Source organism: Halichoerus grypus, chromosome X, assembly GCF_964656455.1.
Source record: "Halichoerus grypus chromosome X, mHalGry1.hap1.1, whole genome shotgun sequence".
NCBI classification, from domain to species: domain Eukaryota; kingdom Metazoa; phylum Chordata; class Mammalia; order Carnivora; family Phocidae; genus Halichoerus; species Halichoerus grypus.
This window is the reverse complement of record NC_135727.1, coordinates 51,672,907-51,697,304: the sequence shown is the minus strand read 5'-3', so window position 1 is coordinate 51,697,304 and position 24,398 is coordinate 51,672,907. Positions and strand designations below refer to the sequence as shown.

General features: G+C 35.5%; 1 protein-coding gene across 3 annotated transcripts in view; it reads left to right on the top strand.

Annotated features, from left to right (window-relative positions):
- The window catches only part of LOC118553187 (protein diaphanous homolog 2), a 951,294-nt gene that overhangs the window by 214,154 nt on the left and 712,742 nt on the right, over positions 1 to 24,398 (top strand). For all 3 annotated transcript variants that reach the window (XM_078064453.1, XM_078064454.1, XM_078064452.1), the window contains one exon: positions 7,331 to 7,470. In XM_078064453.1, coding sequence (XP_077920579.1) covers positions 7,331 to 7,470 — 140 coding nt within the window. The remainder of the gene's footprint in view (positions 1 to 7,330; positions 7,471 to 24,398) is intronic.

Here is a 24,398-nt window from a genome sequence, read left to right as displayed (position 1 = left end):
ATCAAAGAGGTGAAAGAAGTAATCTTTATTATTTTCTTCCTTCTGCTAGCTTTCAAAAGCTTCATTTGTTGTTCCTTCTCTAGCTCCTTTAGGTTTAAGGTAAGGTTGTTTGAGATTTTTCTTGCTTCTTGAGGTAGGCTTGTATTGCCTCTTAGGACTGTTTTTGCTGCATCCCGAAGGTTTTGGACCATTGTATGTTCATTTTCATTTGTTTCCATATATTTCTTATATTAAAGATTTTATATTAAAGATTAGAGCAGAAATAAATGATATATAAACTGAAAAAAACCAGTAACAATAGAATAGGTCAATGAAAGCAGGAGCTGGTTCTTTGAAAAAATTAACAAAATTGATAAACCCATAGTCAGACTTATCAAAAGGAAAAGAGAAAGGACCCAAATAAATAAAATCACAAAAGAGAGAGGAGAAATAACAACCAACACCACAGAAAGACAAATAATTATAAGAGAAAATTATGAAAAATTGCATGCCAACAAATTGGACAACCTGGAAGAAATGGATTAATTCCTAGAATCATATAAACTACTGAAACTGAAGCAGAAAGAAATGGAAAACTTGAACAGACCGATAACCAGCAAAGAAGTTGAATGAGTAATCAAAAATTTTCCAAAAAATAAAAGTCCAGGGCCAGATGGCTTCACAGCTGAATTATACTCAACATTTAAAGAAGAGTTAATACCTATTCTTTTCAGACTATTCAAAAAAATAGAAACGGAAGGAAAACTTCCAAATTCATTCTAAGTGGCCAGCATTACCCTAATACTACTAGCTGGTGGAGACTTCACTAAAAAGAACTACAGGCCAATATCCCGATGAACGCGGATGAAAAAATTCTCAGTGAAATTTTAGCAAACTGAATTCAACAATACATTACAAAATCATTCACTGTGATCGACTTGGATTTAGTCTTGTGTTGTAAGTGTGGTTCAGTCTTTGCAAATCAATCAGCATGTAATGCCACATTAATAAAAGAAAGGATAAAGATAATATGATCACTTCAGTAGATGCAGAAAAAGGATTTGACAAAATACAACATTCATTTATGATAAAAACCCTCAAGAAAGGAGGTTTAGAGGGCACATACCTCAACATAATAAAGGCCATATATGAAAAACCCACAGCTAATATCATCCTCAGTGGGGAAAAAGTGAGAGTTTTCCTCTGTGGTCCGGAACAAGACGGGATGTCCATTCTCACCACTGTTATTTAACATAGTACTGGAAATTCTAGCCTCAGCAGTCAGGCAAGAAAAAGAAATAAAGGCATTTGAATCATCAAGGAAGAAGTAAAACTTTCACTATTTGTAGATGACGTGATACTCTCTATAGAAAAACGTAAAGATATCACCAAATAACTGCTGGATCTGATACAACAATTCAATTAAATCACTGGATACAAAATTAACATACAGAAATCGGTGGCATTACTGTATTCCAATAATGAATCAGTAGAAAGAGAAAATAAGGAATCAATTTCATTTACAATTGCACCAAAAACATAACCTAGTAATAAACCTAGCCAAAAAGTTGAATGACCTGTATTCTGAGAAGTATAAAACACTGATGAAAGAAATTGAAGATGAGGGGTGCCTTGGTGGTTCAGTCGATTAAACGTTGTACTCTTGATTTTAGGTCAGGTCATGATCTTAGGGTCATGAGATCAAGTCCTACATTAGGCTCTGTTCTGGGCATGGAGCCTGCTTAAGCTTCTCTCCCTCCTTCTGCCCCTCCACTGCTGCTTGCTCTAAAAAAAAAAAAAACACCAAAGAAATTGTCGATGACACAAAGAAATGGAAGGACAGTTAAAATGTCTATTACCCAAAAGAATGTACATATTTACTGCAATCCCTGTCAAAATAGCAACAGCATTTTTCATAGAGCTAGAACAAAGAATTCTAAAATTTGCATGGAACCACAAAAGACCCTGCATAGTTAAAGCAACCTTGAGAAAGAAAAGTTGTGAAGGCATCACAGTTCCACACTTTAAGTTGTATTACAAAATTGTAGTGATCAAAATAGTATGGTATTGTCATAAAAATGGACACATCAATGAAACAGAACAGAAAACTCAGAAATGAACCCACAACTATATGGACAATTAATGTTGGAGCAAGCAAGAAAGACTGTTCAAACAGAGTAAGACAGTGTCTTCAAGAAATGGTGTTTAGGAAACTGGACAACAACTTGCAAAAGAATGAAACTGGACGACTTTCTTACACCATATACAAACACAAATTCAAAATGGATTAAAGCCCTAATTGTGAGACCTGAAACCATCAAAATCCTAGAAGAGAAGACAGGCAGTAACCTCTTTGACATTGGCTGTAGAAACTTCTTTCTAGATCTATCTCCTGTGGCAAGGGAAAGAAAAGCAAAAATAAACTTTTGGGACTGCATCAAAATAAAAAGCTTCTGCAAAGCAAAAGAAATAATAAAAAGAATAAAATGCAACCTATTGAATGTGAGAAGGTATTTAGAAAGACATATCTGATAAGGGGTTAGTATCCAAATAAAGAACTTAAAAAGCTCAACACCCAAAAAACAAATAATGCAGTTAAAAAATCTTAGAAGACATGAATAGACATTTTTAGGAAGACATACAGATGGCCAAGAGGCCTATGAAAAGATGCTCAACATCTCTGATCATCAGGGACATGCAAATCAGGACTACAATAAGATATCATTTTACACCTCTGTGGATGGCTAAAATCAACATCACAAGAAACAACAGCTATTTTGAGGATGTGGAGAAAGGGGAACCCTCTTACACTGTTGGTGGGAATGCAGACTGGTGTAGCCACTGTGGAAAACAGCATGGAATTTTTTCCGAAATTTAAAAATAGAACTATGCTATGATTCAGCAATTGCACTACTAGATAATTACCGAAAGAATTCAAAAATACTAATTCAAATGTATATATGCACCTCTATGTTTATAGTAGCATTTTCTACAATAGCCAAATTATGAAAATAGCCCAAGTGTCCATCGACTGAGGAATGGTTAAAGATATAGTATATATATATACAGTGAAAAATTAGCCATAAAAAAGAATGAAATCTTACCATTTGCAGTGACATGGATGGAGCTAGATAGTATTATGGTAAGTGAAAGAAGTCCATCAGAGAAGGGCAAATACCACATAATTTCACTTGTGGAATTTAAGAAACAAAACACACAAGTAATAGGGAAAAAATAAGAGAGAGACACACTCACACACAAATCAAGAAATGGACTTTTAATTATAGAGAAGAGAGGATGGTTACCAGAGGGGAAGGAGGTGGGGCGGATGGATTACTTAGGTGGTGGGGATTAAGGAGTGCACTGTTTTGAGCACCTGGTATTGTATTGAAATGTTGAATTACCATGTTCTACATCTGAAAGTAATACAACACTAATGTTTTCTAATTGGAATTAAAATAAAAATAAAGAAAAATATTTTGTAATATCAGAAGTAGAATCTCCAGTGCAAACCTAAAGTGTTCTTTTTAGAATATCATTGATTTTGATACTAACATTTCATGTTAGAGTTAAGGGAATGGAACTATTAAACTGGCCCAAGGTATCTTTTGTTTTTTTGTGTAGTGTCTTAGAGTAATATAAGCACAGTCACAGTGACACTTACTTCTATCCTAATGATTTTCAAATTAAGGAATGGCTTCAAATTTGGAAAGCTTTTTGTTAACCTAGCTTTGGAATGGCATGATGTATGCTAATTGCTAACTTTGTCTGCATTATTTTTTTAAAGATCAAATGGGCACAGTGGTAATTTTCATTAATCTCATACAGAGCAGCTAATTAAAATTTCCATTATTCTCTTTCCATTATCTAGTTGTTTCTTTTGTTCAGTATCAGGATAGCATGCTAATAATAAGTCATTCTTATATTACAGCCCTATTAAATACAGTGAGAATTAGTTTAATCTATTGCACTGTTTTGTTTTTACATGATTTCTTTAACATCATATTGCACTATATTGATTGTGCTGAAGATACTTTGGCATTTGTAATAGAGATTTCATAATTAAATATTTGGTGCTTTAATTTTTTATTCAACATTGGGAGAAAGTGACATATGGTGGGAAAAGAAGTAACCTGAGGACCAGAATATTAGTGTTTTTTTCTTGTAACCTCACTAATTAGGTGGCCATGGACAGTCACCATGATTCTCCATTTCTGTAATGATGCTATTAGATGAGGTGATATTTAACGGTCAGCTCGTCTTTTATAGGCTATTATGTTTTCTTAATCTTCAAATATGAATTATGTTAAAACCTGTGAAAGCTTGATAAAAGGTATTTGTTTTATAAGGTTATGTATTTTTTGTATTGCTCTACTAGATTGCTTCCAGTACTTATAACCACAAAGTATCCTAAATTATATAATTTATACCTGTTTCTAAGAGTTGGGGAAGGAGGGAGTCCCAGGGTATTGGGCTGGCCCAGTTTTCCCATGAGGAATAAATATCTCAGCCATGACCATACAGTAGAAGGGAACAAACGTTTCTGAGCAGCTTACTTTGTCTATGAGACAACACAAACGAAATGCCTGTTTTGACCACTTTATATGTATGCATTGTCTCACTTAATCCTTATAATAAACATAAGGGTCAGTGTCTGTTATTCTATATCATGAATGAGTAAACAGGATTATAGAGATTTGTTGAATAGTCTGCTCAAAGATTACCTAGATGATAAGTGAAGGTGGCACAGTTCAAACCCAGTGACAGTTTGAGCTGTTCCTAAGATGCTGTACGCGGTCTCAATTTAACTATTCTACACTAGCATTTCTGAATATATGGTAATGGAACATCTCAGAACTCTAATATTGTGAAGCAAAACTAAACTGAGTTTTGAAGCTTCAGCATGTTTAAACTCATCAGATATTCACCCATTTGTTTATTCACCATTCATTCATCTCTCCATCCATTCATTAAAGAAAGATGTTTTGAGGGGCACCTGGATGTCTTGGATGGTTAAGCTGAGGTCTTGATCTCAGGGTTGTGAGTTTAAGCCCCATGTTAAAGTGCCCAGCATGGAGCCTACTTAAAAAAAGAAAAAAAAGAAATATGTTTTGAGTACTTACTGTATCCCAAGCATTGTGTTAAGATCTGGAGATATAGTGGTGAACAAGGTTGGCGGGATTTCTGCCTCATAGAGCTTATGTTTTAATGAGGAAGACACAGTAAACAAGTACTAAACAATATAAGGTTACATCGAGCCAATACTATAAATGAGATTTAAAATGATGTGATGACGAATGTGGTGGGGAGAGGACTATTGGACTGAGACTTAGATGATGAGTTAGGGATGGAGATGTCAGGATTAAGAATCCTCCAGGCAGAGAAAGCAGCAAATAGAAAGGTCATTCTATAGTAATAAACTCATGTACAAGCCTCCAGGGAAGGATTGGTAGGGCCTTGTTATCCATTAATTAAGAAAATGAGTTTGAGGGTCAAATGAAAGTGGTCTGTGACTACAGACTTGCAACATTTTATACTATAAATGTTTACTTGCTGTCATTTTTCGTGGATCTACAGCCTTAAGAGTTGGGTAAATAAGTTATAGAAATGTGGAAAAGATTTCATGGTGATGTTTTTACTTTGCCATCTATGTCGTGATTTATTCAGTAGAAGTCTTGAACATCTGTATATCCTAACAAATAAAAAAAAATCAAGTTAGTGTGCATTACACAAAATATGGGATCTAAAACTGTGAAGTTGTATTCCTTGTTCTGTAATTATTATGGTCAGATTCAATAATAGCACACTTATTTTGAGGCTCACTGAATTGAATCACTGTGTTAGATACTTAGCATAGAGTTCTGAGTCTAGAAGAGTGATAGACACAAATAATGACCTTTGCCCCAGTGTCTTAAGTGTTATAATAGTGATAGTGCTGCAGCACTATAAGGGAATACAAGTCCCCTACATAAGACTTTTTTAGACTTCAGGGGTGCTTGGGTGGCTCAGTTGGTTATGTGTCTGCCTTTGGCTCTGGTCATGATCCCACGATCCTGGGATCGAGCCTCATGTCTGACTCCCTGCTCAATGGTCAGTCTACTTCTCTGCCCTTCCCCCTGCTCATGCTGTCTGTCTGTCTGTCTCAAATAAATAAATAAATAAAATCTAAAAAAAAAAGACTTCATCAGACTTCAAACACTATTCAATGGAATTAAAAAAAATTCAGACATTAAGAATGATTGTCAATTTTTATATTGAGGAGGCATTCTCGATAAAAGGCAAACACCATGAAACCCTATGTAATCCATTTCTCATTATTAACACATTGGGTTTTTTTTTTTTTTTTAATTCTGTATCCTCTAATGATGTGTCTTCTACCAAATTGAAAAAAAAAATGCTTTCTTTATTCTAGCTTAGGTACTTACAGAAAGTAAGTGTGATTAGTATGAACTTGGAAAATGCGACTTAAACTAGAATTTTAATTCTGAGGAATATGTTTGTAATATACATAATCATAACTGTCCCATTTGTATATCTAGAATGTGAAACTGAGTTACTAGTACAATGAATGTATTGATGATGTTTTCCTCTCAGTCTTTTCCCCAAACTACTTACATAGTTATGGCAAGGTGATGAAGCTAAGGAGCTGTGATGAGATAATGAGTTTTAGAAATAACCCCATGTATATTGGAAATTAAGCTAAAAATTAGTCATTATCAGATAAATGCATTTAATGACTTTTTAAGATTAATCTACAACATGGGAGTAACATGGGAAGGAATAGTTGGGAATTAGTGAATACTTTAGACTAATTTGATTAACATACTAAGTGGAGACTGTATTGTTTTACATTTTAATAACTGTTCTCACTTATTTTTTGAGGTAGGCTAATTCTCTGATATATTTCAACAGTTTTGGGTTATCTATAATGTTTTATATTAAATTTTGTTCACTGTATTTTGTGGTATAGAACATAAGCATATTAACTAGGAAAATTAATAAGATGATTTGTAAATGTTCATCCTGTGGGTTTAGGAGGGCCAGCTAATGTTAATGCTAGTGCCTGGATTGTAAATTTAAACATCCCTGTCAGTGACACTTAATCTCAAGTCCATAGTCTATTCAGACTATGAGCACCAGCAGTGTCATTTTCTTTTAAATGAGGATGAGGGGAGTGCTGAGGTATATATAACATGATTTTACCATGTCAGTTCTATGAACAAGAATTTTTAAGTGCATAGCACTCTGCACACATTTTTCTGCAGTAAAATATTTACATATTCTATGCATTATTTATTTTAAACGTTATTTTAAAACCTGCTGTTTGTCTAAAATGATATTTTTTTTATAGGGAGGGCTGAAAAACAGCAAACATGAATGCACCTTATCTTCACAAGAGTATGTTCATGAATTACGATCTGGTATTTCAGATGAGAAACTTCTTAACTGCCTTGAATCTCTGAGGGTTTCTTTAACCAGCAATCCTGTCAGGTAGGTGGTTCTTATTATTTTGGTTTGATTCTTGCAATTTGTACTGAATGTAGTTGTTAAGAATACAATCAGTTACGTCATTTTAACCTCAAGATTTTCTGAACAGCAGTCTGATATTAGCTAATAAAACAGCAATGTCTGATTATGATGTTGTAAACATTTAAAAAATAGAGTTAATCTGATCTCTGAATAATGTGCAATGTTAAGAATACAGATATTACTTGGATGTTTAATTCCTCTTTTATTATATAATACATGGATCCAGAAGTTAAATATCCACATTTACTTGTCAGTTTGTTTGCACAGATAACAATTATTATATATTTATTTGTAAAACAAATTAAGTATATTGGCTCTGATATTATTCATTTTTGCTTGAGAAATAAATACAGTTTTATATTCTATAAGTTTTAGATATACTGTTCACGTATTTTTGTAATTTGGGATAGCAAAAATTAAATTATTTTAACCAGTAAAAGGAATGAGAGAAAGTATTAATAAACTCAAAGCTCTACACATTTAGGCTATTTTCTTTTTCTCTTTTTTTAAAGATTTATTTATTTATTTATTTGAGAGAGAGAAACAAGCGGTGGGGAGGGGTAGAGGGAGAGAGAGAGAGAAGCACACTCCCTGCTGAGCAGGAAGCCCAATGCAGGGCTTGATCCCAGGACCCGGAGATCTTGACCTGAGCTGAAGGCAGACGCTTAACTGACTGAGCCACCCAGGCGCCCCTAGGCTATTTTCTAACTGCAGAGGATTTTTAAAGAAGTTCCTTGCCAGTGGTGGATTCCAATAACTGATGTTCTTTATTATCATAAAAAAACTTTTTAGGTTAATTATAACCAAAATAAAATATTTTATGAGGAAAAACAGGTTTTCAATGTAATATGAAAATATTCTGGGTGATACTCATATAAATTGCTGTAATCTTAAGTTCACAAATTACTGCATAGAAGTATACAGAAATGGTATTTTGGTTTTATTCATGTTTTTCCTAATATATAATGGAGCCCACAGTTTGTATTTCTCTGACCTATTGATAGAGCCTTGAAAATAATTTAGAGCTCATTTGAATTGATGTAGAGCTCATTTGAATTGATGTAGAAATTGAAATATATCATACTATTTATTTTTACAGAGTACATTTGTCAGAATAACTGAAAAATTATAATTCTATGATTAAAAAAACTTACAAAGGCAGTGGTAAGATGTGACTTACTTTTGAATATGATGATCATTCAAAGATGACTATCTTGTAATTACTTCTAGAATGCTTCTGGTTTTTATGATTTGAACAAGGATGTGAGTTGAGAACCGTAACCATTTTTGTGCTCCTCCCCATGTAAACCTACAGCTCTTTACATAGTGCACTTATGTGCTCTGAAAATTTCTGTTGAGTGGTTGATTATATGGGTGAATAAATGAATATTTAAGAAGTGAGTATAGAAAAAATTCTGGCATTTTGGAATGAAGGGGAGGGGTAGCTAGTAAAAATGTATTTTTATAAAGATGGCAAGAAAGCCTTGAAATTACATGCCGGGCCTTTAAAATACAGCCCAGCAACTACCAGACAACTCCAAAGAATTATGGGACCAGGTGAGAAACTGGTAGGTCCTGATTGGCTGGAGGCAGCAGCATTCTGGTAGCTGATTGGCTCCACAGGTCGCGTGAGGCTGCTTGCATCACCACACATCGAAGCTACTGGTGGTAGCCCTCTGTAGAGGTCAGAGCCCAGCTGAGGAACTCACTGACTAGAGGGAAAACCTACCTCCTAATCTCTCTGAGCTCTCCTTAAGGTTGAGTAAGAATGGTTTTGTGAGCTATGGCAGCGTTTCTGCTGTGGGTGGAGCCATTGGAAGCAATGACCAACCATTTCAGGGTGGTGCAGCTCCTGCTACTAAGGCCCCAAGATCCAGGGTTCGAATCCAGGATATTATACCTTGTGTAAACAGCTGTTCACCTCCGCCCTGGTTGACAATGTCTTCAAGATTAGGGGAATTGAAGTTTCCCAGGTCTCTCTTGTGGGGATAACCAGAAAGTCAGAGAGGGCTTCCAACTACATTCTTTATGGAATTGATGATATGACTACCAAGCTTATTGAGGTCTGCCAGTGGCTCAGAAGAAATAAAGCAAAACAGAGGATGTCGCTTCTTCCAGTGGGAGTATATGTCAAAGTGATTGGTATCCTCAAATGTTTTAAGGAAGTAAAGGGCCTTGAAGTCTTGAATATCCGTGTCCTGGAGGACATGAATGAGTTCACCACACATATTCTGGAAACAGTCAATGCACATATGATGTTGGATAAAGCCCACCAAGTGGCCTCTGGGCCCAGTGCGCCTGTTGTCCCATCAAAAATAGAAGAGGTCCAAAAGTATGGCGATTACTACCACCTCGACTTCATCCACAAGGAAGTTCAGCATTTGATCCGTCAGTGTCCTCAACAAGAAGGCGAAAGTGTGCATGAGCTCCAGACCCAGCTTCACAGCCTGAGCGATGGGGCCATCAAGCAAGCCCTTGAGTATCTGACCATTGAGGGCTACTTTTACCCCACTGTGGATGAAGAGCATTTTAAATCTGCTGATTGAAGTGATGAAAAGATTTTTCATTTTCCAAAGATCCTTGGCCTCCATCTGTGAGTGAGTTTAACCTGTTGACTTTTAGGAAGTAGATTTTTTTCAACAAAATATCTCAGCTGGCATACTTTGGACCCTCACTGCTTTTCCAAATGCTTTGAACTTCTCTGTTTTTCTAACTGTATTTGAAGCTCAGAAGGAGATGGTGATGGAGAAATTGACTGGACTTTTTGTAGGATTTGCCAGCAAGCAAATGAAAACAGTCCTGGATGAATGAATTTGGGAGAGAAAAGGTACAGAAAAAAAATGGAAAATTGTTATTTGTTGTGTGGGAGCTTCTTTTTCTGAAATATCCATATATTAGGAGAATATAGAATCAGTCAAGGAACCAGTTAAGAGAGAAAAACAAAAATTCTATTGTTTTTACGTTAGACTTATTTTCTGTGTTTGGATTTAGCTTATAATCCTATTATCTCTTGCTAAATGTAGTAATTGGTTAATTTGAATGTGCTAAAGAGAGCAATTTATGAAGTGCTCAGTTCAATATTTATTGAGTGATTTGCTCTTATTACCATAGATTTATTTTTAAAAAATAAAATTATAGTATGTTTAACAGCTCTTATTACCACAGGTTTATGTTTTTTAAAAAAATACGATTATACTACCTTTAAATGCCAGCTCTTATTAACGTAAGTTTTTGTTAAAAAATAAGATTATGACTAAATAACAGCTAACATAGATTAAACTATGTTTAAGTATACTGTTTAAAAAATAAAATTATAGTATGTTTGAAAAATTTTTTCTTAAAATGTGATTAGATTTAATGATTATTTCAAATGTAATGTGGTGATATTTGGATTAAATTACAGTCCATTGTAGTTGCATGGTACATGGAAACCAGATTTTCTGTGAGTTTGATGTTCTGATGGATTCTGTATAGCACTAAATCCTCAGTTTTATGTATAACAAAGGTTTATTCTTACAGGTTAAGCAAACAAATAAAAATTAATTATATGAATATTAAGCTTAGTTAAATAACTGAAATTTTATTTGAACATTTTATTAAAATACTTTTTCAAAAATCTTGACTCTCCTGTGTGATTTTTGTCCTAATTTTACTTGAAAAGCCTCTTGTTTTGTTTTTGAAGATTAATAAGTTTAATTATCTAGAATAAATTTTTCTACTCAATATAATAACATATCTTTGTTGTAATAATACATTTTAGTATGTATTAAATTAATTATGTGATACTTTTAAATAATTGAATAAAGTAAGCCCTCAGTTATATACATAAAGATGATGATATCTTTCAAGTTACTAGTTTTGTTACATTAGGAGAAAGAAAAGAAAAAGTATGTATATATATATATTCATTTGGACGGGTAGAAAAGAAAAGCATCACTTGTTTTAACTTAATCACAGAAATGAAGTGTAAAACATTGAAAATCCCTTAAATACAGCATTCACAGTAATCCATACTGTCAGGAAAACTATCAGATTTTGGCCTCTCTTTGCCAACCCTTATGAATACTTGCCACCAATACTTGTTTAAGCTTTCTGAGCCATAAACTTAACTTTTCCTCCCCTCAGAAGCCCAGAATTCATAAATGACACTTTTTTAAAAACCACAAATAGTTAATATACCTGTTTGTTATTGAAATCATCAGATGTCTCTGCAAATTCTAGTCTTTATAAACATAAGGAATTCTGAACCACTTTTGAAAGTTTGCCTGCCCTGAGGAAAATCACACTGGAGGAGAGGCAATGATGGTTGTATTCGTTCCTTAGAATTTCAGTGTGGAATGGTATAGTCTAGGAGGTGTGTGTGTGTGTGTGTGTGTGTGTGTGTGTGTGTGTGTGTATCTGTGTGTCTGTGTGTGTGTGTATTTGTGATATCACTTACACAATTGCAGGAACCCTGAGATCAGAATTCGAATTTTTATTTTATTTATTTATTGGAGAGGGAGAGAGTGAGCAGGCAGAGGGGCCGAGGGAGAGGGAGAAACAGAGTCACCACTGAGCAAGGAGCCCAATGTGGGGCTCAATCCCAGGACCCTGGGATCATGACCTGAGCTGAAGGCAGACGCTTAACCAGCTAAGCCACCCAGGCACCCTTCACAGTTCGATTTTTTTATGACTTTGTAGATCACTCTCCAAATTGTCTGAGTTGGTTCAAGTGGCCATTGGATGGGTAGCCACTTTTTCCTCACTCTAGGAATATTCCTCCAGAATTAGGAAAACGGCAACCAGGAAAGGCCTTTCAGGCTGCCTTTAACTAATATGTTGTGATATGTACACCAAATTTAAGGGAGAACCAGCCTGTCTCCCTCTCCCATCCTTTTGGGTAACTGTCCTCTCTCTGCGTTCCTTGGGGTTCTTTCTAGCTTTGTTAATTGCCCTGCTGCCCTCCTTATTCTTCTGAGTGAAATTATGTGCTTTAGTGGGATTCTACTGTAGGTAAGAGACTGCAGTGAAAGAATAGTAGGTAGGTCTACCTATAATGTGAATGGAAATCTAACATTTTTCAGTTGGATTATCTTATACATGCATTTGGGTAGCAGATTTTTATTTTTATTTTTATTTATTTATTTATTTATTTATTTATTTATTTATTGGTAGCAGATTTTTAAAATCCATTTTAAACCTTCCAACATACTTCTTCCTTCCACTGCATACTTCCTTCTACTGCATACTTCCTTTTTAGTTTTGTTTAGAAGGTAAATGACTTGGCCAGTGTTCCCTTTCCTCTCCAGTCCTGCCTTGTATGTGAACCAAACTTCTGAGGATAAGATACCAATCCTGGGGAAATACTGTCTGCTAGTTTGGGCAGAGATATTTAAGCCTGAGGAAACTGAAGAATATAATTGACAATTATAATCCACTTAGGGTTGTTATTCTATGGCTTTTAGGCATATGAAATGTATGCATTTATATTGAAATTGATTCTAAATTAATTGAATAAATTTGAAAATGTTTTCAAATCAAAGGTAATATTATTGCTGTTGTCATAATTGTTAATAATAATTTTATTTTACCTACTAAATTTAGATTTGTATTTTGAGTATAATTTGAGAAATATAAATTCTTGTATTTTTTTCAGTTTCTGTTTTCTTACTATATGATGAATCAAAAAAGGTTACCACCTCAAGACAGTATGGTACTGGCACAAAAACAGACACATAGATCAATAGAACAGAATAGAAAACCCAGAAATTAACCCACCATTAGATGGTCAATTAATCTTCAACAAAGCAGGAAAGAATATCCATTGGGAAAAAGACTGTCTCTTCAACAAATGGTGTTGGGAAAACTGGACAGCAACATGCAACAGAATGAAACTGGACCACTTTCTTATACCATACAGAAAAATAAATTCAAAACGGATTAAAGACCTAAATGTGAGGCAGGAAACCATTAAAATCCTAAAGGACAACACAGGCAATAACCTCTTTGACATCAGCCATAGCTACTTCTTACTAGATACGTCTCCTGAGGCAAGGGAAACAAAAGCAAAAATGAACTATTGGGACTTCATCAAAAAAAAAACTTTTGCTCATCAGAGGAAACAACAAAACTAAAAGGCAACCTATGTGGTGGGAGAAGATATTTGCAAATGATGTATCTGATAAAGGGTTAGTATTCAAAATCTATAATGAATTTTTCAAACTCAACATCTGATAACCAAATAATCCAGTTAAAAAATCAGTGGAAGACATGAATAGACATTTTTCCAAAGTAGGCATACAAATGGAGGACAGACACATGAAAAGATGCTCAACATCACTGATCATCAGGGAAATAGAAATCAAAACTATAATGAGATATCACCTCACACCTGTCAGAATGGCTGAATAACAACATAGGAAACAACAGGCATTGGTGAAGATGCAGAGAAAGGGAACCCTCTTACATTGTTGGTGGGAATTGCAAACTTGTACAGCCATTGTGGCAAACATTATGGAGGTTCCTCAAAAAGTTAAAAATAGAACTACCCTATGATCCACAATTGCCCTACTAGGTATTTACCCAAAGGATACAGAAATACTAATTGAAAGGACACAGGCCAGTGTCACTAGAGACAGAGAATGAAGAGTCTTGTGAATCATTTGGAGGACTTTGGCTTTTACTCTGAGTGAGCTGGGAAGATGCTAGAGGGTTTTGAAGAAAGTAATGGTATAACCTGACTTGTGTTTTTAAAGGCTATCTCTGGATGAAGCAGGGAGACCAAGTTACATGTTGCTGTAAGGGAACTAGAAATCTCACAGGAATTCTAGGGACAGCAGTGTAGCTGTGTGTCATGCAGGCTGATATGGAAGGTCACTTGACATCCCACAGTAGTCCTAGAATCTGGTTATTTTTGTCATCTATCTCAAGTCAGCAGCAGAAATTCATGGCACATTAACTTAATTTGTTTTGTCAACATGGGCTCTCCATGAATCTGTGTCTTTTCCTGATATTAACTGCCTGGCCATGTCTGTATTACCCAGTTCAAATTCCTAATGGGGAGTCTCTGGTCCCCATTTGTTTCTCCTTAGGCAAAGCTTTTCTTGTCAGGCCACCTCAGTATGCAGGCCAGACCATACTATGGTTAGGTTACCTTCTCTACTCACATCAGTTTGCGCATGGTAAAGGAGAGGGAGTCAGGGTGGTATGGTCCAAAATTTGCTTTCCTAGGACTATTATCTCATAAGGTAGTTGTGGGGAGTGCTCAACTAAGAAGCGGGTATGAGTTTGTCAGGTACCAGCCAGTACAGGAACTTTAAGGTGAGAAGGAAAGTTATTGCATGGAGATCTCCAGAAGATCAAGAATTATGTTTTATTCATCCTTTATGTTCAGCATTTAGCATTATTCCTTGTGGCATTACAAGTTGAGTAAAAGAGGAAAAGTAGCACACTGCCTCCAGGAAGTGCCTCTGGTGTTCCTGTGTGTATACATATGTGTAGGTTTTAGAGAGAAGGGAAGGAAACAAGGAGCATCATTATCCTTACTTTTACTCTGACTGTTCTAAGAATTCTTACCAAAGTCTGGTGAGCCACCTCTAAGCAGTGGTCTCTCCTTGGACTTTTATCTCCTATTTGACTCTGGTCCAAAAATCTTTCTTCTTTCTGATAGGGGGGATACTCTCCTCAACCTATCCCTCAACTTCAAAAGCGGTTGTGGTGGGATATGTGTCTACATCACATGGTTAAATTCATTCTGGGAGTGCACTGTAGTATTTTCCCCTCTTGGGAGCTCACTGTGAACATTAGCATTGTTTTTAGGAAAGCTTTTTACATTGCTCCAGGAAAGAAACTTCTTTAACTTTATTAACCCAGAGTTTCCAGATATTTTCTATAAAAAAGTCTTCTGTTATTCCCTAGAAATGCCTATAACCATTACATAGTATGAATCATATCTTCTATTTCTACCAGATTTAAACCTATCAACAGCCATAAGATTTTATCTCACCCCCCCACTTTAGAATCTCTCTCAGAGAAACCAAGAAGTAACCAACACAGCAAACAACTAATTAGTCTTCCTACTGGAGAGAAACAAATAAGGAAACAAGAGCAATGAAACAACAAAAAAATCAGAAAAGGAGGAAACCAAATATAAGAATAAACCGAAGAATGAGAATAATTTGTATAACAAGAAGGAAATTACAGGGAAAACAAAGAAAAATAGTCTATAGAAGGATAAGTCACCTTGAATGCATAGTGTCTTATAAAACTTATAACAGTAAAAGAATCCTTGAAGTTAAACAGAAATCATTTAATACTATTATTTTAGTTTTCTAGGGCTTCTGTAACAGTCACCAAAAACTGGGTGACTTTAAAACAATAGAAATTTATTCTCTCACAGTTCAGGTGGCCAGAAGTCTGATACCAAGGTGTTGGCTTTAGGTCCCTCCTACGGCTCTAGGGGAGGATCTTTTTCTTGCTCCTTCCAGCTTCTGTCATTCCTTGGTTTTTGGCGGCATAATCCCAGTCTCTGCCTCTGTACTTACGTGGCTTTCTCTATGTCTCTGGGTGTCTTTTCTGTGTCTCTTACAAGGACACTCTTAGTTGGATTTAGGGCCTACTCTAGTCTAGTACCATGTTATCTCCATCCTTACCTTAATTGTATCTACAAAGACCCTATTTCCAAATAAGGTCATATTCTGAGGTTCTGGATGGATTATATTCCAAAATTTATTTCTAAAATTATCCATAAGGGCGCCTGGGTGGCTCAGTTGGTTAAGCGACTGCCTTCGGCTCAGGTCATGATCCTGGAGTCCCTGGATCGAGTCCCACATCGGGCTTCCTGCTCAGCAGGGAGTCTGCTTCTCCTTCTGACCCTCCCCCCTCTCATGTGCTCTCTCTCTCTTTCTCATTCTCTCAAATAAATAAATAAAATCTTTAAAAAAAAATAAAATAAAATAAAATTATCCATAAAACCATTGAAATAACAAAATTAGCTAAATTCTGTCTAGGTAAAAACCTTAGCTAGTTTAGAAGATCTGAAAAAGTCAAACTATGTACTACTTACAGAACTCTCCTTAATGAAATTAAATTTTATTGGCCTTGTTCCCTTTATAAAGAAATTTTTTCTTTAGTACTAAATTCTGAGAGTATATTATTTGATAGAGTCACACTAGAATGCCAGTCATGAGATCTGTATTTCTAGCCCTTGATCTATCACTCTCTGTGACTTTAGTGTAATCAGTAGCCTCTTTTGGCCTCAGTTTTTCCCTGTATAAATGATTTTGGAGACTCCTAGATCTAAACTTCTATGTTCTATGTTCTTATTTACTTACTTCTAATCCTATTATCTTTGCTATTGGAATTAGATTAGTGTTATAAATGATTTTGAAGAGAAAAATGTTCCTACATAAGACTGAATGATTTCTTAGCATTTTATTATTTTCTTGCATTTACAAGTTTTATGTTTAACTCCAGATAGGTATTTATAATTTCTTTTAAAATATTGAAGAAAGCAGTTTCTAAATCTTTGTTACATAACTATTTTTCAAACCTGATGTTCATTAGAATCTGCGCATTTTCCCTCTTATGGCTGATTTATTCTTTCCTTACCACAGTTTTAACTGTTTTTTGTTCTGCCCAGCCCCTAGTAAAGTAAATATATAAACATGCACATTAGTAGCTTTACAAACATTCTCAAAGTACAGTCATTTCAGAATATTAAATGGAGTCACGAATTTCAAATTCATGTTATTTAATCACTCAGATGATAAAGACTCTTAAAGTCATTTCCTTATTTTATGCTAAAGGCAAATATTTTAAAATGCCTTTTATAAACTATCATTAACTGGCTATATCCCAAATCACTCACTCACTATGCACTCCCTCAACATTTACTTTTTTACTGTTTATGTTCACCTACACCTGCTTATGCTCTGTAATAGTTACATGCATGTATGTCTGCTTTGCTCATTTAGAATTTAGACTCCTTTGGGGAAGGGACCCTCTTGCCCTTTTATTATTTTCATGATGGCTGGTACAGCGTAATTTACATACAGTAATGTGTGATTTGATGTGGATATTGACCTACCATCAATAACAACCTATGCTTCTCTAGCAGTGAGAATGAATTTTCATTAATCTGGCACTATTTTGTGACCATGAATTTTTAGGTGTAATCAGAGAAAAGGAATGAAGCTTTTCCTCCACATAGGAATGAAGCCTATTGGATTGATCTGAACCATATTCATAAGCTACACATATTACAGTGTGCTTTACATAATGGTCTTTTAATGGTTGCCTAGTGAATTAATGAAATTGAATGTTTACAAAATCTGTGAGTTTGACTGTAAAATAAAGCCTGGTCTGTCATCATAAATCGCCTTAAACATTGCATATACCATGGTCTGTGTGTTTTGGAATGAGAACTATGTTTTTACAGGTGTTTGAGCATATTCCTTTGATAAAGTTTATGAAAGGGAACAGTGCCTGCTGAGAAATGATCAATGAGTTTGAACAATTTTATTCCCACCCAACCCATTACAGGATATACAGGTATTTGGCAATATATTTTATGAAGATCCAAAGGAGTGCATAGCAATAAATCATTGTCACTGAGTTTTCTTAATACATGACAAAATAGCAAATACCGATTTAATAGTATCAGAGAATTGTGATTGTGTAGAATTCTTTTCATAGTTGTTGCTGAAATTGCCTTACAATTTGAGGGGTATTTTGTCCCACTAGGAAACTGTTTATTCTCTTTTGCTTATAATCTTAAGTTATCTGCCCATCTGGTGGCATAGTGTCTATATTTACTTTCTCTGATGATAGCTTCCGCACCCAGTGTTTTCAAATATGTGAAAACAGATAAAATATCTTTTAGAGTTTATTTATGTTCAGTTATTTGCATTACCTTTGGAACATTTGTTTTTACTTGTAATTTTCTAACTTCCCTTTAGATTTAAACATATTTTTCAAACATATTAACAAATATGCATTTTAATAAAATCATCATAATGAAAATAGCTGACTCTTGACAGTACTACAGATTAGGAATAGAAAGCACTTTCTGAATTTGGGTGTTAATAACTCTTTAAAGAGCCTTTATTTAACTTATTAAAAGCTTGGCAAAACAGCCAACATTACATAGAAAATTAATATAAAAGTAGATGTAGATCAATACTTTTAGAACATTTTGCATTGGACTACCTATGAAAAACGGAATAATGAGGACTTTTTATAATGCAGTAATATGAACAGCACTTAAAATTGTGAGCAGCACATATCATAATCCAACATATGGGTAGTATTAAACCAGGGTTGTTTAATACTGGTATTTTAAATTTGTTTACATTAACTTTCAAATGCATAAATCATTTAAGAAGACTAGTACATTTTACATAGAAGAGAAAATGATAAATTCAGTGATGTCCATTTTTATATTTTCTTTTAAAATCTTGGTCAGCGGGGCGCCTGGGTGGCTCAGTCATTAAGCGTCTGCCTTCGGCTCAGGTCATGATCCCAGGGTCCTGGGATCGAGCCCCGTATCGGGCTCCCTGCTCAGCAGGAAGCCTGTTTCTCCCTCTCCCACTCCCCCTGCTTGTGTTCCCTCTCTCACTAGGTCTCTCGCTGTCAATAAAATCTTTAAAAAAAAAAAAAATCTTGGTCAGCAATTTGAATTAACAGCAACCATATCCAAGCTCATTTAACTAAGTTGGTACCATAAATATTAAGTGACATTGAATTTTTAATTATATAATATTAGCCTCAAAACACAATTTAAACTTAAGGTGGATCCAATATTATATCTCATAATAGAGGCCTAAAAATAAAAGTATATTATTTTTAAAGAACAAAATATAACAGCAAATACTGACTCAAGTCTCTGAAGTATTGTTTTATTCAGAGAAAATATTATAGGCTTGAAGGTGGAATAAATGAGCACTCCTTATGTTGGCATTTATGTTATTATTATATGACATATGAAACTCCACCAATGCAATGCATTTTCTCATTTAAATGATGTGTTTTAAATTATAAAACCAATGTTTATATAAAATAATTAGAAATTGTTACTGGACATGTAGTTATAAAAGTATATAAAATCTAGCAGCAGAGTCTAGGCACACTAATTAAATGGATTTCTTTTTTTAATTAGAATTTTTTTTCAAGATTTTATTTATTCAATTGAGAGAGAGAGAGAGAGAGCGAGCGAGAAAGAGAACAAGCAAGGGGAGAGGCAGAGGGAGAGGGAGAAGCAGACTCCCCGCTGAGCTGGGAGCCCGACATGGGGCTCGATCCCAGGACCCTGGGATCATGAACTGACCTGAAGGCAGATGCTTAACCATCTGAGCCACCCAGGCACCCCATAATTAAATGGATTTCTTAATAGAAAGCTTAACTTCCTTCTATTTTAAGAAATTTTTTAAAGATTTTATTTACTTGAGAGAGAGAAAGAGAGAATGAGCGGGGCGGGGTGGTAGAGGGAGAGAGAGAAGCAGACTCCGTGCTGAGCAGGGAGCCTGACATGGGTCTCGATCCCGGGACCCTGAGATCATGACCTGAGCTGAAGGCAGACGCTTAACTGACTGAGCCACCTAGGCACCCCATTTTAAAACATCTTATATACATTTTGTATTTTCTATATGTTTAAAATAGTCTTGAAGTAAATACATATAAATATTTGTCATTTGACATATTTTTATTTTGATTTATATGAATTAATTAAAGGGCTTGGACACGTACTAGAGTTTTATATACTTCTCTTATTATTATGGGACTATTACTAAAGCAATGGCAATGTACCATGAAAGATGCCGGTATCTCACTACCATTAAGATGGTAAAATACAAACTCCAAGTAAACAAGGAGGGAAGGTGATAATTTTCAAAAAGCCAAGGATAATGCCAGGTAATAATGTGAGTATAAAATAATTCCAGTTTTCCTTGTAGTGAAGGGGAAAAAAAGTATTGAGAGACATAGCTGTTACCTGATGAATGATAGTGCATCTACTTTTCAGGGAAAACATTCTTCATAATTCTGAGCTCAGATTTTTGTTCTGTGGTTCTTTTTTTTTTTTTTTTAAAGATTTTATTTATTATTTGACAGAGACACAGCGAGAGAGGGAACACAAGCAGGGGGAGTGGGAGAGGGAGAAGCAGGCTTCCCGCTGAGCAGGGAGCCCGATGCGGGGCTCGATCCCAGGACCTTGGGATCATGACCTGAGCCGAAGGCAGACGCTTAATGACTGAGCCGCCCAGGCGCCCCATGTTTTGTGGTTCTTTAAATAAGGGATATTGAACAACACAGTAGAGTGAGTCTTTGATGGTTTTTTATAAAGTAGACAGGATTTCTATGAATGTGCATTTCCTGCATAGTGCCTTGAGTTAAAAAAAAATAAAGATGTTTCTCCAAAGACCCAGAGTAATAATACTGGTATGCAGCTTTCCAGTATCTAACCTCCTGCCAGGGTGTACTTGAGAAATGTCCCTGAGGCTTTCCCCCAGGAATATCTCTCATCTCAGCTGGACTTTTTATAGGGGCTAGGTAGCTGAGAATTCACAATTAAGATGCCAGCTAGCACCTGGAGTGCAGGTATGTTGTGTGGTTGGTTCAAAGAAGATGTGTGCTCTAGATAACAGTGTTTGCTCTATGACCCCAGCTGTTCAGCTGCTGTTAGATAATGGACAGCTAATTTGGGGAGATTTCCCACCTTGTCAGCAAAGCTATAGGTGTATAACCTCTCACATCAGGCAGTTTAAACCTGAAAATCATCTGTTGCGATGGAATCCATAAAGGCAGAATATAGAAGGCAGTATAATGTTATAGTGTACTTTGAAAAACTAAATCAGCTTCAGGTGAGATAGGCTGGTGGTCTGTCATATGAACATGAAACTCAAGATATTATATAACCAGAATCAACCAAGTTTCTATTTACGTATTTTCTGCAGCATATAGTATTACTGAGAATATGAAGATTGAGTCCAGTTCTATTTGGAGAATACTACCTGTGTACTGAGGACTGCTCTAGGTTTTTTATGGGACAAGGTGCTATACCACCCTTAATATGAGTTTTGAAGAGAGGTTCTTGGAGATCATTTCTTAAATTGGTCCAGTCAACATTAATTCATCAAAAAGTATTGAAGACTGCATATTAAACTGGAGTGTTAAATGGAGTTTTTTAAAAATTGAGTTACAAATTTCTATATGTGAATTAGTAATTGTCAAAGTTTAAGAATACTCTGAAATGGATCTAGCACTAAAATTTACTAAGCATTAATGAAGTTTTGTTCGATATAGAAAACGCCTAGGAATTTTGTAGTGTTGTTGAGGTCAGCATTATAAACATCAGTTAAAGTGACAAAATCTTTTCTTTTTTTTTAGAGAGGGAGGGGAGAGATTGGGTGGCGGAAGGGCAGAGGGAGAAAGAGAACCTTTTTTTATTTTAAGATTTTATTTCTTGATCAGAGAGCGCATAAGCAGGGGGAGCAGCAGGCAGAGGGAGAAGCAGATTCCCTGCTGAGCAAGGAGCCCCATGAGGGACTTGATCCCAGGATCCTGGGATCATGACCTGGGCCGAAGGCAGACGCTTAGCCAACTGAGCCACCCAGGCATCCCCAGGAGAGAGAGAAGAATCTTAAGCAGGCTCCATGCCTAGTGTGGAGCCTGTTGTGGGGCTGGATCTCAAAACCCTGAGATCATACCTGAGCCCAAATCAAGAGTCAGACACTTAACCAACTGAGCCACCCACGTGCCCCAGAATGAAAAGAAATCTTTTAATTGTAAGTGGTATGGGACATTGACCTGGGGGTATTCTCTGACCTTATGGCATATTTTGTACCTAAAAAACAAACAAAAAACCAAAACGTTGCTGTAATTTTATTTGCTTATCATTACTTTCTCCTATGAACAGAGTGCAGGATATGCTGTGTTGGAGTTGTTATAATGTATTTTTCATTAATTTTAATTTCTGTTGTTTTTGAATTGTTTATAAAGTACAGTAATGGTTTTGCATGTTGAAATCATTTGTCTAAATTTCCTGATAACAAAAGTTTGATGCATGCATTTACTTTAATGCATTTATCAGCTCTTTCAAATGATCTTGGAAAATTGGAGTAATAGAAGTTAAGAACAGAGAGTTACAGAAGGCTTAATTTTGACTGGCAAGAACAAATTATATATGTATACTGATTTTTCTAATGTGGCTGGGGATTTCTGTAACATTGATATGAGAGATCTAGATAAATATGAATTATCAAATAATACTGTGGAGATATAAACAGCATGCTCTACGTATACTGTGGAGCTATATATAAGCATGATACTGGACTTTTTTGTTTGTGAGCTCACAACAGATTTGAGATTCCATGATCAACTATTTTATAATCCTTTATGTATTCTTTGTATTAGAGAGCTCACCATCTATTCATGGTTTTTGGCTCTGATTCTTGTATGTATGATTTGGAGTTATCTTTGACATTCCTTTTTCATCACATTTGTCCATTTTCTTTTTTTTTAAAGATTTATTTATTTCAGAAAGAGAGAGAGCAAGCAAATAAGAGAGCACATGAGCAGGAGGGGCAGAGGGAGATGAAAAGAGACTCTCAAGCAGACTCTGCATTGAGCGCAGAGCCTGACGCAAGTCTCCAGCCCTTGACCATGAGATCATTATTTGAGCTAAAACCAAGATTTGGACTCTTAACCAATTGTGCCACCAAGGCACCCTGTTCATTTTCTTATTTGCTATATCTCTTGTGTAGTTTTTATCTTTTTTAAAGTTTTTATTTAAATTCCAGTTAGCTAACATATAGTATAATATTAGTTTCAGGTGAATAATACAGTGATTCAACACTTCCATACATCACCCAGTGCTCAGCACAAGTGCATTCCTTAATCCCCTTCACCTATTTAACCCTTTCCTATACCCACCTCATTTCTGGTAACCATCAGTTCTCTGTAGTTAAGAGTCTGTTTCTTGGTTTGCCTCTTTCTCTCCCCCCCATTACTCATTTGTTTTGTTTCCTAAATTTCACATTTTGTTTCCTAAATTTCACATATGAGTGAAATCATATGATGTTTGTCTTTCTGTGACTGACTTATTTCCCTTAGCATAATACACTCTAGCTCCATCCATGTCATTGCAAATGGCAAGATTTCATTCCATTGGATGGGTGAGTAATATTCCATTGTGTGTGTGTATACACACACACACACACACACACACGCACACACACACACACCATTGGCATCCATTACCATAGTAAATGTTTATCCATTCCCTCACTTTAAATCTGCTGTTGTCTTTGGGTCTAAAATGAGTCTCTTGTAGGCAGCATATATATGGGTCGTTTTTTTATCCATTTCGATACCCTTTGTCTTTTGATTGGAGCATTTAGTCCATTTGCATTCAGAGTGATTATTGATATATATAAATTTAGTGCCATTGTGTTACCTGTAAAGTTGGTTTTTCTGGTGATGTTTTCTGTTCCTTTCTAGGATTTGTTGCTTTTGGTCTTTTTTTCCCCAAGGAATTCCCTTTACAATTTCTTGCAGGGTTGGTTTAGTGGTCATGAACCCCTTTAGTGTTTGTTTTTCTGGGAAACTATCTCTCCTTGCATTCTGTGTGACAGCCTTGCTGGATAAAGTATTCTTGGTTGCATATTTTTCGACTTCATCATGTTGAATATATCATGACACTTTCTTCTGGCCTACTACATTTCTGTGGACAGATCTGCTGCAAATCTGATCTGACTTTCCTTGTAGGTTAAGGACTTTTTTCCCTTGCTGCTTTCCAGATTCTTTCCTTGTCTGTGTATTTTGTGAATTTGACTATAGTATATCTTCTTGATTGCTGGCTTTTGTTGAATTTAATGGGAGTTCTCTGTACTTCTTTGATTTCAATGTCTCTTTCC